This window comes from Dama dama, chromosome 1 (genome assembly GCF_033118175.1).
Source record: "Dama dama isolate Ldn47 chromosome 1, ASM3311817v1, whole genome shotgun sequence".
NCBI classification, from domain to species: Eukaryota; Metazoa; Chordata; class Mammalia; order Artiodactyla; family Cervidae; genus Dama; species Dama dama.
The window spans coordinates 40545688-40559596 of record NC_083681.1 but is presented as its reverse complement, the minus strand read 5'-3'; the positions used below and the strand labels follow the sequence as shown (position 1 = coordinate 40559596).

General features: G+C 46.9%; 1 protein-coding gene and 1 non-coding gene across 4 annotated transcripts in view; both read left to right on the top strand.

Moving 5' to 3' along the window:
• The window catches only part of PARVA (parvin alpha), a 170347-nt gene that overhangs the window by 136644 nt on the left and 19794 nt on the right, over positions 1-13909 (top strand). For all 3 annotated transcript variants that reach the window (XM_061147514.1, XM_061147529.1, XM_061147520.1), the window contains exons 8-12: positions 1388-1407; positions 2962-3023; positions 3697-3765; positions 6383-6484; positions 7679-7751. In XM_061147514.1, coding sequence (XP_061003497.1) covers positions 1388-1407; positions 2962-3023; positions 3697-3765; positions 6383-6484; positions 7679-7751 — 326 coding nt within the window. The remainder of the gene's footprint in view (positions 1-1387; positions 1408-2961; positions 3024-3696; positions 3766-6382; positions 6485-7678; positions 7752-13909) is intronic.
• LOC133065051 (U6 spliceosomal RNA) lies at positions 7394-7500 on the top strand. Its single transcript, XR_009694820.1, has one exon. It is a non-coding gene; the product is annotated as a U6 spliceosomal RNA (small nuclear RNA).

Here is a 13909-nt window from a genome sequence, read left to right as displayed (position 1 = left end):
AGTGGGGAGAGGGAATTAGCTGTGATTGAAAAATTCTAATTTTGTGGCACTCCAGGAAAAAGTGTGCCCAAAAAACCCAACCAGCATGAAATCGTCATGCCATAAACATGGGGTTGAATTTAAATTGTTAACCTTCAAAAGGACATTTTTCTTCCTTTTCTGAATCTGATTTATATGGTCACGTGCCATGACCCAGAAAGTCCCTCTCTACCTTAGAGTAGTGGATTATTATTTTTTTTATTTACATTCACAGAAACTGGAATATCCGAATATGTAAGAGGTGTGTCATAAGAAAGATAAGTTTTGTTCTCAAGCACAAAGAGCAGGATGGTGTGTGGTGGTCTGAGATCACTGGGCAGGCCTGAGCCTGGCCACATGCAAAACCAGGCAAAATTTGTTTGTATCTTCTCCTGCTCCCCCAGTTTTCCTCTATAATCCTTTGAACAAGAGAGCCAGTGGAAAGGGCAGGGGCGCATGAAGCACTGATTACACTCCCTAAAACCTCACAACCCAAAGATGGAGGAGAAAGCCACCCTTGGTTTACTTGACTTGAACACTAAGTTCATTATTCTTCCTAGTACACCACCTGCAAGTCATTGCTTAATAGGTGATAGATATACAGTTAGAATAAACATAATAAAAATTGAGAAAAAAGTGTATTGAGCATTTAGTATATACTAGAAATTATACTAAAATATTTGTATATATTAAATCTTGTAATGCTCAGAACATCTGATTGAGTTGTTTACCGTGTTATCTTCATTTTAAGGGTAAGCAACCTGGAGCCCAGAGAGGTTTGGTAGCTTGCCCAAGGTCACACAGCAAGCACACAGCTCTGAAAGGCTTAAACCTAAGTGGTCTGTTGCTAATGCTTGTGCTCTTACTATGCTGCATCACTGCTGTGAGTACGGTTCCAGTTCCTGCCCTCTTTGAGAAAATCTGTTCTAGGTCAATGGCAGATACACTTTGGTGGGTATCACAGGATGGACAGGAGAGAGCCAAACCTACCTTCCCAAGTCAATGCCTTCAGCAAACTGGGCAGTGAAATGCCGTATTGGGATTGTCCCTACACCCTGCTCCTAAAACATGGTTGGGGATCCTGAATCTCTAAATCCAATATTCTTTCTCAACTGTAAGCAATAGTATGAGTTTATTTAAAGCAAGAAGTAAAGTTAAAGCAAGTCCTTTAAGCATCACTTATACCAGGCTTTGTGTGAACCCCAGTATATCTGTAAAGCAAAGGGGGAAAAGAAGTGGTAATGTGGTAAAGACCACCCATAGTTGGAGACTTAGTGCAGAATAAGACACCAAGGAAGGAAGCTTTGGGGGATCTGCAGCCAAAGGTGAGGAGAGAAGGGTCACACTGTTTTTTCTCTTCTTCCTGCAGGGCTCTTTCTGGAAGGCATGGTGAGTTGCATAAGATTGTCCTCTGGTGCTGGTGACTGCCAGTGGGGTCTAGTTAATTCTGCGGCAGCTGGAAGAACAGGCACTCAGCTTGCTTCCTGCGTGTCTGTCTGCGCCAGCCTGGTGACAGGGCTGGCTGGTGGGGAGGGAGGGTCAGCCGCTGGTGGGAAGAGGAGAAGGAACCACGGCTGCAGTCCTCCCGCAGGTCACTAGACTGTCGACACTGCTGGGCTTCTGCATGGGTCCTGGGCGCTCGCAGGGCAGTCTTGCTCTGCGAATATTGTGGAAACAGAGCAAGCGATGCGCACAGCACAGTCCCCTCCCCACTCTGTCCAGACCTCCTCGAAGCTGCCTCTTTCCTCATCACACCTCCTACGTCTCCCATTTCCCAGAACCTTGGGTTTGTTTCTAAGGTCTCTGAATGTCCAAGATCACAATTCCCATTCTCAGATTTAATCATCAAGAGTGGGTGCGAAAAAAGAAGAGTGGGTGGGAGAGTGGGAGAGGCAGCCCAGGACCACAAACCGCCCAGGCCTGGGCTCCTCTTGGAGACGCCCCATTCCCAGTGGCAGATCCATCTCCACTCTTTCTTTCTACTATTTATTTTTTATTTATTTATTTGGCTGCATCGGGTCTTAATCATAGCATGCAGGATCATTTAGTTGCAGCATGCAAACTGTTAGTTGCAGCACGTGGGATATAGTTCCCTATTCAGGGATCAAACCCAGGCCCTTTGCATTGGGAGCAGAATGTTAGCCACTAGACCACCAGGGAAATACCTCCTTCCACTATTTCACCATTCAGATAAGAGGACCTAGGGGCTGTAGCGAGGAAAATCCCTGCAGGGGGCATGGCTTCACTATTTTCTCTGATTCTATATTCACTGTGCATAATAGTTTGAAATATTCTAATCATGCTAATAATAACTCAGATCAACAGATACTTCAGAGTTTAAGGAGCATGTACTTTCTAGTCTTTCATCCTCATTACCCACCTAGGGGAACTTCATGTCCAGTGCACATTTTATAGAAGAGGAAGGCGAGGCTAAAAGATTGGAGTAACTGGATCCCTCAGGAGGGGGAGCTCCCCTTCTGAGCTGCAGCTCTGTGGCTCCCAGTCTGCCTATCTGCTTTCTACCAGAAAGCCTGTCTGGGTTTTGAAAATTAGCGAGTGAAGTGATTTGATATTTGGATGACATTCTGCTTCCAGAAAGCTTCAGAAACACTTTAGAACCATGACTAAATCATGGTATCAAAGAATACAAAATAGTGAAGAAAAATGGCCAGTTCCAAGCCAGACTGCCTGCTAGAGCCCCCCAACCCAGCCTAAAGACAGTTGATGTAGAGGATGGACACATGCTTACACACACACTGGGGAAAGGTCCCCAAGATAAGAATCAACCCCAAACCTCTGCCCAAGCCCAGTTTCCCGAGTTTGCAGCACGGTTCATCCCCCAGAGAATTCCCACCTGGAGGTGACCACTGGTCTGCAGAGGCTGGTGCCTGGGACCTGTGGTGGCACTAGCTCTGGGCTCTATTTGCTTTCTCTTTTTTTCAGAACGTGATGCCTTTGACACCTTGTTCGACCACGCACCAGACAAGCTCAACGTGGTGAAAAAGGTGGGAAAGAGATGCCTGAGAGGGAGGGAGGGAGGGAGGGAGGGAGGAAGGGGAGTGAGATGTCAAAATATATCAGGAAAACCCACCCCCAGCAGCTTGCAAGCTTTCTGAAACTGGTGTCATGTCCAGATGACCACAAACACAGGGCTTTCCTGCTTGATATCCATTTCACCTGTCTTGTTCTCGCTGGACGCCTTACCTAGTTTCTTTCTTCTCCCATTCAGGTGACAGCACCTCTGGGAGGTTCTGAGGCTATGGGCCCCCGTCTCCCAAGCACACTGAACCCCCAGCCACCCCTGCCCCTCATACAGACCTCCCTCTGTCTCCCTGGTCGCAGGCATCTGTACCTCGTGGAGCGGGGACTGGAAGGGGCCCAATGTGGTCATGTCTCCTCTGGCCCCCCGAGCCTGGGCTCAGGCACTCCAGCTGTCGTTCTGTCCTCTCACACCCCCTGCTCCTTGCCCAGTCCTGGGCCTGGCTGTTTGAGTCATACAGTGCCTGGGACTGCAGATCCTGGGGGCCGTCCTTCCCTGCGGACACAGGAGTTTCACAAGAGCGTCACTGGCTGCGCCCCCTTGGCTGGTCCTCATCCTGTGTCCTCACGGTGGAGTCACGGGGCAGCCTCCAGGGCAAGAGTCTCCCTCTCAAGGCCTGGCTTGTGCTTTTCTTCTAGACACTCATCACTTTCGTGAACAAACACCTGAATAAACTGAACCTGGAGGTCACAGAACTGGAAACCCAGGTGGGTGACAGCCCCAAGTGCAGGGTGGGGGACAAGACCCCCTGGACTGCCACTGTTCCCAGGGCCCCACATTGTCGGGAGGCTTTCCACCCTGACCCTGGAGCTTCTCTGGGGAAGGGAGAGGGAATTCTATTCCACTCTGAGAGGTGAACTGCATGAGATTTCTCTGAATTTTTTCCAATTTTTTATTTTGAAAATCTGCAAGAGTATTGTCATGAACCCCTATGTACTCTTCACCCACATACACCAATTGTTAGCGTTTGTCCACATTTTGGGTTTTTTTTCTCTTTCTACCTTTAAATACTTCAGCATACATCTCTTAAGAACAAGTACATGCTCTTAGAGAATCACAATACAGTAATCAAATTCAGGCAGTTTTAACATCAGTGCAATGTTAACCTATTTTGGTTGAACCATGTGAAATTGCTGATACTTGACTACGCTTGACATGAGTAGTGTCACATGGTTCCAAGAAACACGGATGTCCTCGTATTCTCACCTGATACGTTTAGTTGTCATGTCTCTTTAGTGTCTCTTTAATAGAGAACAAATCCTCAGCCTGTCTGCCTAACATTGACATTTTTTAAGAATGTGAGCTATATGGTACATAGAGTCTCTCTGTTTGTCTCCCTCATGATTAGAGGTAGGTTATGCATGTTCAAGAACAGTACCATTGAGACAATACTGTGTTCTTCTCAGGTATTTTTGTCCATCAGTTCTGTACCTGGTGGTGGTAACTTTGATCACTTGGCTAAGTTGGCATTCTCTCAGATTTCCCTACTGTAAAGCTCCTCCCCTTTATAATTAATAGCTAATCTATGTTAGGAGATACTTTGAGACTATGTAATGTGTCCCATTTCCCAATCTCCTTTCATTCGCAATTAATTTCTAAAGCGTGATTTTCTTTTGAATACATGGGCACCTCCTGTATTTTTAAAGGCCTGTGACTGAGCTCTCCCTGGGTGTGTCTCGACTCTGGAGGCAGCATCATATATGGGAGATGGGGGCACTCTGCAGAAGTAATGATTCCTGGAGAGAGCTGGAATGAGCCCTGGGAACTTCCTCTTCACTTTTCATGGGCAGGGAAGGGGGTCTCTGCTGAGCACATGTGGGGCCTGTCTGCAGGTTTCACCACCAAGTCATTGGAACTGCAGTCGGGGGTGGGAGCAGGCTAGGTCTGTGGCACTCAGAGCTATAAGTAATCCTGACCCTAACCCAATGTCCTCCCTTGAGTTGGCAGATTGGATTCTTTTATCCTCAACCCATTGCAGCCACAGCCAGAGGAAGGCCCAGCTAACCAATTCCGTAGGAGGGCCTTGATTTTGACACAGATGTTGGGGTTGCTTCCCAAGGTCCACCCCGGGGTGGCCTGGAATGAGTCATGCTCAGGCCCTACCCGCCTGAGTTGAAGGCCAGATGGATGAACACAGGGAGGAAGCCACTCCTAGGTCAAGTTCATGCTCAGGGTTGTTTGCCCATAACCCAGGTTGAGCCACAGGCCCACCATCTAGCCACCCAGCAGAGCTCAGACTCTGGGCCCAGCCCAGATTCCGGGTAATTCAGTATAGTATTTTAAAAGTTTCCTAAGATGCTTCCAAGAACTTTGACCTCTTGTGAACTCTAGCAACTGTTGTTTATACAAATATTTGATGGCTCTGCCTCCTTTGAAAGGTTCTAGAATATCAGATATGCACCTGACCTCCATATCTTCACTCAGGCCATTTATCTTCCAGACCCACAGCATCTCCTCCTTTCACATTCCCCTCATCTCACGGGCCCCCACTGGCCCCACAAAGCCTGCCCAGCACACACGTACCTCCCCTCCCTTGAGTGGAAGGCCTGCACCTCTCTGCTTGGCTTCGGTGCCTGTTGTTCCTCAGACCAGGTCCTCAGCCCATCAGGCCTCTGTTGTCTTTGATGGAAGGGACCAGCTCTAAGCCTCTTGCCATGGCCCTGAGCACAGTGGTGCTTTGTCAGCAAGAGCCAGGACGTTGTGTCCTGATTGCTTTGTTGTTTTCCAGGATAAAAGAAATAGCAATAGCTAATATCTAATATGTGTTAAGTGTTGCCTACATGCCAAGCAGTGTTCTAGACACCGTACACATATTTACCCTTTCCCTCCTGCTTGCCCTCCCGAGCTAACTCCTGCTCATCCCTCACGTCTCCATCCAGGCAGCACCTCCCCTGGAAGCCTTCCCTGGTGCCTGCCGCGGGATGAGTGACCTCTCCCGGTCTCCCGCAGGCCAGCATGTTTCCCTCCCACAGAGCAGCAGCAGCTGCATGCCTGTCCTCCACAGCAGTCTCCCCGCTGGACCGTGAGTTCCTGCAGGGCCGGAGCCACGCCTGACCCGCCTCTGTGCTCCATGTGCCAGATCGGCGCTTGGTACATAGTCGGTGCTCAATAAATACTGGGCCAGCTGAGATCAGGAGCGTGGGCCTGTGTGTGGACCAGCCAGACGTGGGGCCGCAGACCTACCTGCCTCGGGCCACTGTTCGTCACTGCCTGCCAGCAGCCTGCCCGGGGACGTAGCCTTTGGGGGTTGACCTGGAAGCTGATGGGCCCCTGGATGGGCCGGGGCTGGAGGGCCCAGTGCCTTCACCTGGCTCTCTCCTCCAGTTTGCAGATGGGGTGTACCTGGTGCTGCTCATGGGGCTCCTGGAGGGCTACTTCGTGCCCCTCCACAGCTTCTTCCTGACCCCGGACAGCTTTGAACAGAAGGTAAGAGGAGGCTCTAACCCACATGCCCGACTCAGCTTCACATACCTGTGCTGGGACCATCTGGGTAAAGGTGGCGGCTTCCTGTCTGCCTAGGGTCTTCAGTGGTTGGAAGGGGGCGGGGGGGGTGGCGGCAGCTGAGCTGGGGAGCAGCTACCTACAGCCCCTGAGCATCCCTCCCCTGCACCCTGGTCCCCTGGCCACACCTTCCTGCTGGGGGCCACAGCCCCGCTTCATCCCTCCCCAGGGGTGACAGGGAAGGTGGCTGTAGAGTGGTCGGACATGAGGCTCCCGCTCAGCCGGGTTCTGAAGCCTCTCCTGGGTTGCCACCGCCCACCTGTTAGACAACGGGCATTTGGTCCCAAGCAGAAACCTTTCTCTGCCTCTTGAATGTCTTTTTTTTCCTAAACTTTATTTTTTAATTTATTTCATTTTTGGCCACACAAGGTCTTCCTCACTGCTCACAGGCTTTCTCTAGTTGCTGGGGAGCTGGGGCTATTCTTCATGGCGGTGCATGGGCTTCTTACTATGGTGGCTTCTCTCGTTGTGGAGCACGGGCTCTTGGGCACACAGGCTCAGTAGTTGCGGCTCTCGGGCTTAGTTGCTCCACAACATGTGGAACCTTCCCAGACCAGGGATCAAACTGGTGTCCCCTGCATTGGCAGGCAGATTCTTAACCACTGTGCCACCAGGAAGGTCCTTTTGAAGGTGTCTTACTGTCTGATTCTTTCAACTGTGAGCACATACGTTCCTGAGTTTACAGACCTGGCAGTGACACAGGAACACAGTAGGACACGGAGAGAATCTTTAACTCCTCCGGGAGTGCTTCACCAACAGAGGCTAGGCCTCGTCCACACTCTGGGTGGCAGGCCCGCTTTGGCTGCCTTGTTTCTGCTTCAAAAACCAGCCTCAGTGCTCGCTTCGGCAGCACATATACTAAAATTGGAACGATACAGAGAAGATTAGCATGGCCCCTGCGCAAGGATGACACGCAAATTCGTGAAGCGTTCCATATTTTTTTAAAAAAGAAAAAGAAAAAAAAAAAAGAAAGAAAGAAAAAAAAAAAACCAGCCTCAGTTTAGCTCAGCCCCTGCCCCTCTGGCTATAGTGCTGGTTCTTCCACTTTCCAGGGGCAGGGAGCCGCAAGGGTCCAGGAATGAGTATGCAGCGCCTTACACACTTCATTTCTCTTTCCAGGTCTTGAATGTCTCCTTTGCCTTTGAGCTCATGCAAGACGGAGGATTGGAAAAGCCAAAACCACGGCCAGAAGGTACTTGGCTCTTCCCTGGGTTCGTGGCAAGAGGTCAAGACCTTCCCTTGCATACAGGTTTTCACGGCACAGAGCATGATTCATGTTTGATACCAGAGAAAAGACTGTCTCCTCTGAAACCTTCTTTGCCAGTTGCAAGGGAAGGTGGGACAGGGTGCAGCTGCTCAGTTCTGGGGATCTTTGGTGAGCTGTAGATTGCACAACCATGGGGAAAAAAAAACAACCTGAAATCCCATGTGTGGGATCATTGGTATAAGGGCCCATGCAGACATGATGCAGAGCAGAGGTGCTGCTGCAGGAACTGTCCTGGCCTGATTTCCAGGTTCTTCTGTCCCTGGACAGGGTGCTGACCTGCCCGAGAGCTATCTCCCAGGTAGGCAAGGGGAAGATGCAGAGGTCATCACAGGCGCTCTGCTCTGAGCATAATTACCTTTTCTGGGCTCTGCCAGCTCCAACTCTGCCTAAGGACAAGGCTTGATTTGTCAGGTTTGCATTGCAAAGGTTAAGGCTGAAAAAATGCAAAAGCAGCAAAATGCTCCAGCAGCGCTCCCTTGCTTGTGCTTAAAGCAATGTGCGCATTTGTGCGTGTCGGAGGAGATGGTGGGAGTTGGGCTAAATTGGAAGGACCAGGGAAGGCTTTTGTATTTTTTTTCTTTTATACTGGAGTATACAATGTTGTGTTAGTTTCAGGTGTACAGCAAAGTGATTCAGTAATACATATAATGGATCTATTCTTTTTTAAAATTCTTTGCTCATTTAGGTTATTATAGAGTATTGAACAAAGTTCCCTGTGCTATATATATAGTAGGTCCTTGTTGATTATCTATTTTAAATATAACAGTGTATACATGTCAGTCCCAAACTCCCAATCTATCCCTTCCCCTCTGGTAACCACAAGTTCTCTAAGTCTGTGAGTCTCTTTTTGTTCCGTAGTAAGTTCACTAGTATCATTTTTTCAGATTCTACATATAAGTGATATCATATTTGTCTGTCTGACTTACTTCACCTATTGTGATAGTCTCTAGGTCTATCCATGTTGCTGCAAATGGCATTATTTCATTCTTTTTAAAGGCTGAATATGTTTATTGTATATACGTACCACATCTTTATCCATTCATCCGTCAATGGACATTTAGGTTGCCTCCATGTCCCAGATATTGTAAACAGTGCTACAATGAACATTGGAGTGCATGTATCCTTTCAAACCATGTTTTTCTCCAGATGTATGCACAAGAGTAGGATTGTTGGATCATATGGGGGCACTGTTTTTAGTTTTTTAAGGAGTCTCTGCACTGTTCTCCATAGTGGCTGTATCTATTTACATTTCCACCAATAGTGTAGGAGAGGTCCCATGTCCCCACATCCTCTGCAGATTTTATTGTTTGTAGACTTTTTGACGGTGGCTATTCTGACTGGTGTGAGGTGAGATCTCATTGTAGTTTTGATTTGCCTTTCTCTGATAATTAGCAACGGTAAGTACCTTTTCACATGCCTCTTGGCCATCTATATGTCTTCTTTGGAAAAGTGTCTATTTAGGCCTGCCAATTTTTTTTTGTATTGTTTGTTTTTATATTGAGTCACATGAGCTATTTGTAAATTTTGAAGATTAATCCCTTGTTGGTAGCATTGTTTGCAAATATTTCTTCCATTTTGTGGGTTGTCTTTTCATTTTATACATAGTTTCCACTGTTGTGCAAAAGCTTTTGAGTTTAATTAGTTTAGCTGACGATGGTGAAGCAAGTCTTAGAGGGATTTGATGCCAAGGCAGCAAGTTTGGACTTGACTCCATAACAGTAGGAGTCATGGAAGGTTCTTGAGCAGGTGGGTGGTGTGATCAGCGCTCTATTCCAGAGAGATGACTTGGAAGGCAGTGTGAAGAACAGATAGTTAAGTGTGGGGCACCATCAGCAGCACTGGGGAACCTAAGAGGAAAAACAAGCTTGAGAGGGGACGTAAGCGTCAGCTTTGGAAACCTTGAGGTTTTGACCAAAGAGAACTGGAGTTCTGGCAAAAGAGCAGGGCTGTGGTTATATCATTGCAAGTCTTCCACTTATACACCAAGAGAGAATGGAACAACAGGAAAGCATGTAAAGAAAGGGGAAGGGCTAGAAACAGTATCTTGTGGGAATGCCTTTACTCGTGAGGCTGGAGGACAAAGCAAGAAAACCAGAGGAGAGAGGTCAATTGTGAAGACATTGGTTGGTCCCTGTCTCATGATGCTTTCCAGACCTCAGTAACTATCAAGCTGGCCAGCAAAAGCCAGTTTCTTAGTCCTACTGACCATCGCCTCGTTCTGAGCACCTGGTTGCTGCCAGAGGAGGAGTTCTAGCAATGCTGCTGTCCCTCTCATGGCGCTCTCCCTGAAAGGCCACCCCAGCCATTCTAATGCCTTTAAAAGTGGACTCCAAGCGTACTGTGGCCAGCTATTAAAAGCACCCTGCTCCTGGGTATGGGAGACGTAGCAGGAAGAGTTCCGGCCAGCATTTCAGCTTCCATTTTCCTGAACTGCCTAATGTGAAACTTCCTGGTTACAGATTGGAAGTTCTCCTCCTGACACCAGTTTTCAAGCATTTATACCCTTTAACACAGTTTTTCCAATATCAATTAGTCTATAGGGATATTTTACCATATAGATGACATTTCTTATATAATTATTGAACTGCTTAATATGAAATTTCCTGACCGATGTGAATGGAAAAGCACATCTGTTTTATTTGCTATTATACTGGGCACTATGCCCATGCTGAAAATTTCCAATGCATAAAGTAGAAGTGAAATGGGAATTCTGTGAGACTGTACTTTGTGAGAAGTATACCCCAGCATTCTCTCTAGTTTCTGTGCTTCTACCTGGGAAGTGAAATTTGGTAGTAAATGCTGTAGACTTTTCAAAAAGTGCTAATCTAAGTAGTTCTTTGAGGGTATTTCAACATCAAACTGGCTGTAGTAGAGGCATTTTTTATGGCAAATATTTTTAAGGTCAGGAAAATGTTTCCTCTGCCATGCTATTTGACACTCAGAGCTTTGTTATACCTTGAAATCCCCTGGAAACTTTGGGTTTCCATCTCAGATGACTTTTGCTACTCACGCTTCATAACCTTTTAGTACCCCAGTTGTTGTTCAGTCACTTAGTCACGTCTGACTCTTTGCAACCACATGGACTGCAGCACTGCAGGCCTCCTTGTCCTTCACCATCTCCTGGAGCTTGCTCAAACTTATGTCCATTGAGTCAGTGATGCCATTGAACCATCTCATCCTCTGTCATCTCCTTCTCCTCCAGCCTTCAATCTTTCCCAGCATCAAGGTCTTTTCTAATGAATCAGCCCCAGTTAGTGTAAATGCAAGCCAAGCTTTAGCACCAAATTCATGGCCAATGGAGCAGTTGAAATATTGGCATGAAGGTGGTGGCTTTTTATTTAGGGTGTCATACCATGCCTCTTCAGTTGCACATGACCACTCCATAATCATTCAAATAGAGTCATCATTGAATATGGTTAAAATACCAGCACTCTAGGCAGATGGGGACTAGAAGACACTTAGAACCAGATAGGAATGAAGTCTGCATGTAAGACAGCCAGCAGGCTGATGGAATGTCTAAAATATAAGGACTCTAATAGTTGGGACCAGGCTACTTCAAACAATGCTGAAAATCCAGGCAGGTGAAGGCAGGTTAGTTGTAGATGATCAATACTGTTTGTGGAAGGATTTGGTCAGAGGCTGGAAATATGGGAAATGATTGAACTTCCCTCCCCCATTCCCTTAGGAGATAGTTTACAGACCAGTGGCAAAATGTTTAAGCTCTGATCCAAGTGTTAGCAAGGATGTGCAGCAACAGAGGCTTTCTGTTTATCCTTGTGTGCCTGCATGCTAAATCACCTCAGCTGTGTCCAGCTCTTTGTGACCCTATAGACTGTAGCTCACCAGGCTCCTCTGTCCATGGGATGCTCTAGGCAAGCATCCTGAAGTGGGTTGCCCTTTCCTTCTCTAGGGCATCTTCCTGACCCAGGGATCAAACTCACATCTCTTGTGTCTCCTGCATTGGCAGGCAGGTTCTTTTACCACTAGTGCCACCTGGGAAGTCCCTATTTGTCCTTATGTAATACATTTAAAATTTATCACAGGGGCTTCCCTGGTGGTGCTTCTGTGGCACAGTGGGTAAGAATCTGCCTGCCAATGCAGGGGACATGGGTTTAATCCCCGATCCAGGAAGATCCCACATGCTGTGGAGCAACTAAGTCTGTACACCACAACTACTAAAGCCCATGCTCTACAACAAGAGAAGTCACCACAATAAGAAGCCCAAGCACCACAACTGGAGAGTAGCCCCCGCTTGCTTCAACTAAAAGAAAAAAGCACCCACAGCAACTAAGACCCAGTGCAGCCAAAAATAAATAAAAAAATTTTTTTAAAGATTTATCATACAAATGTATTAAATGTAGAATGATGGCCCCTCAAAATGTCCACATCCTGATCCCTGGGACCTGTTATTACCTTATATGATAAAAGAGACTTTGAAGATATAAGTTGAGGATCTTTAGCTGGATCCTCATTGGAACCCCCCAGATGATCCAGGATAACCAGAGTGATGCAGCACAAGAAAGACTCCACCAGCCATCGCTGACTTTGAAGATGAAAGGAGGCCATAAGCCAAAGCATGCAGGTAGCCCCCAGAGGATTAGAAAAAGCAAGAAAACAGATTCTCCCCGAGAATCTCCAAAGGTGAACACAGCCCTGCTGACACCTTGATTTTATCCCAGTGAGACCCATTTTAGACTCTGACCTTCAGAATTGTAAGATGGTAGATTTGGATTGTTTTAAGCCACCAGATATATGGTAATATGTTAGAGCAGCAATAGAAAACTAATATACCCTATGACTAACAATTCCACTCATAAGTATGCAGGCCGATATACCAGGCCACTAGTCTTAAGAATATCCATAATGGACTACACTGGCATGTGCATCCCAGTAAGCAAGTTAAGTAAATTGAAGTACACTCATACTATGGATTATTGCACAATGGCAACAATAAAAAGGAATGAAGTAAGAAATCACGAGAGAGGCTTCTAGTTACTGAAGCATGAAGAGGTCAATGATTATCCTCTGCGAAAAAAGCAAGTGTAAAACTGGACAAAATGATCAAAAGCAGCCATTTCAAGGCACTGAAAACTTACCAGAAGTAGTCAACAAATTGAGAAATTTTCTTGAAAGACAACAGAACATTGTAATTAGTTGTACCTCAATGAAACTGTTTAAAGGAAGAATCCTATAAACAATTTTTGAGTAAAAAAATCACAAAATAATGTGTAGTATAAATTGATGTATATGAAGTGTAAAAATAGGCAAAACTATAATTTGACGTTTAAGGGTTCATATGTTGCTGGTGGAACTATGAAGAGGAGCAAGGATGTATATAGCAAGAGTAATCATGATAAAAGTGAAGATAGTGGTTACCTTTGCAGGGTGACTGAGGACCTGAATGCAGAGAGGAAGGGGGTGCTTCTAGGGTACTAACAATGGTCTACCTTGGACATGAATTGTGGTTACATGAGGGTTTTCAACTCTGTGTGTATGTGTGTGTATAGCATGTACTTTTCTGGATGCTTGTCATATGAAGAAAGTTAGTGTAAAGTTTATGGCTAAATCACTAGACAGGGTAGCAAACCACCACCAAAATAACCCATACTGAAGGATGGAAACAGGAGAGCAAGGCAAAGACTGTGTGTGAGCTCCATCCATTGGAGGTGGGATGGAGGCTGGAACACAAAGGCCATCTTAGAGGCTGGGCCCACCCTGAGTAGGGGTCTTGTGACCACCCCATTTATTCCAGCCCCCACCAGCTGGTGGCACTGAGCCCCCAGGCTTCCTCCCACCTTGGTCAGGGAACTCGTAGGAAGGCATCAGAGAAAGGACCTCACACTGGGATGAGGGAGGCTGGGGTGGCCCAAATGGGTCCTTGGAGGGCACAGCCTTGAGTCTGACTTGTCTCTTCCTTGGCCTCAGCCAGACAGCTTCTGCTCTGGCTGTCTATCCAGGAGCCCTACCGTCCTGACTGTCCGCCCCCAGACAGGGACTCTGGACCAGCACAGAGAGGAGATCAGAGCAGTACTGACTTGCTAATAATACAATTTATTAGCCCAAGGTTTTAAGGAAGCTGTATT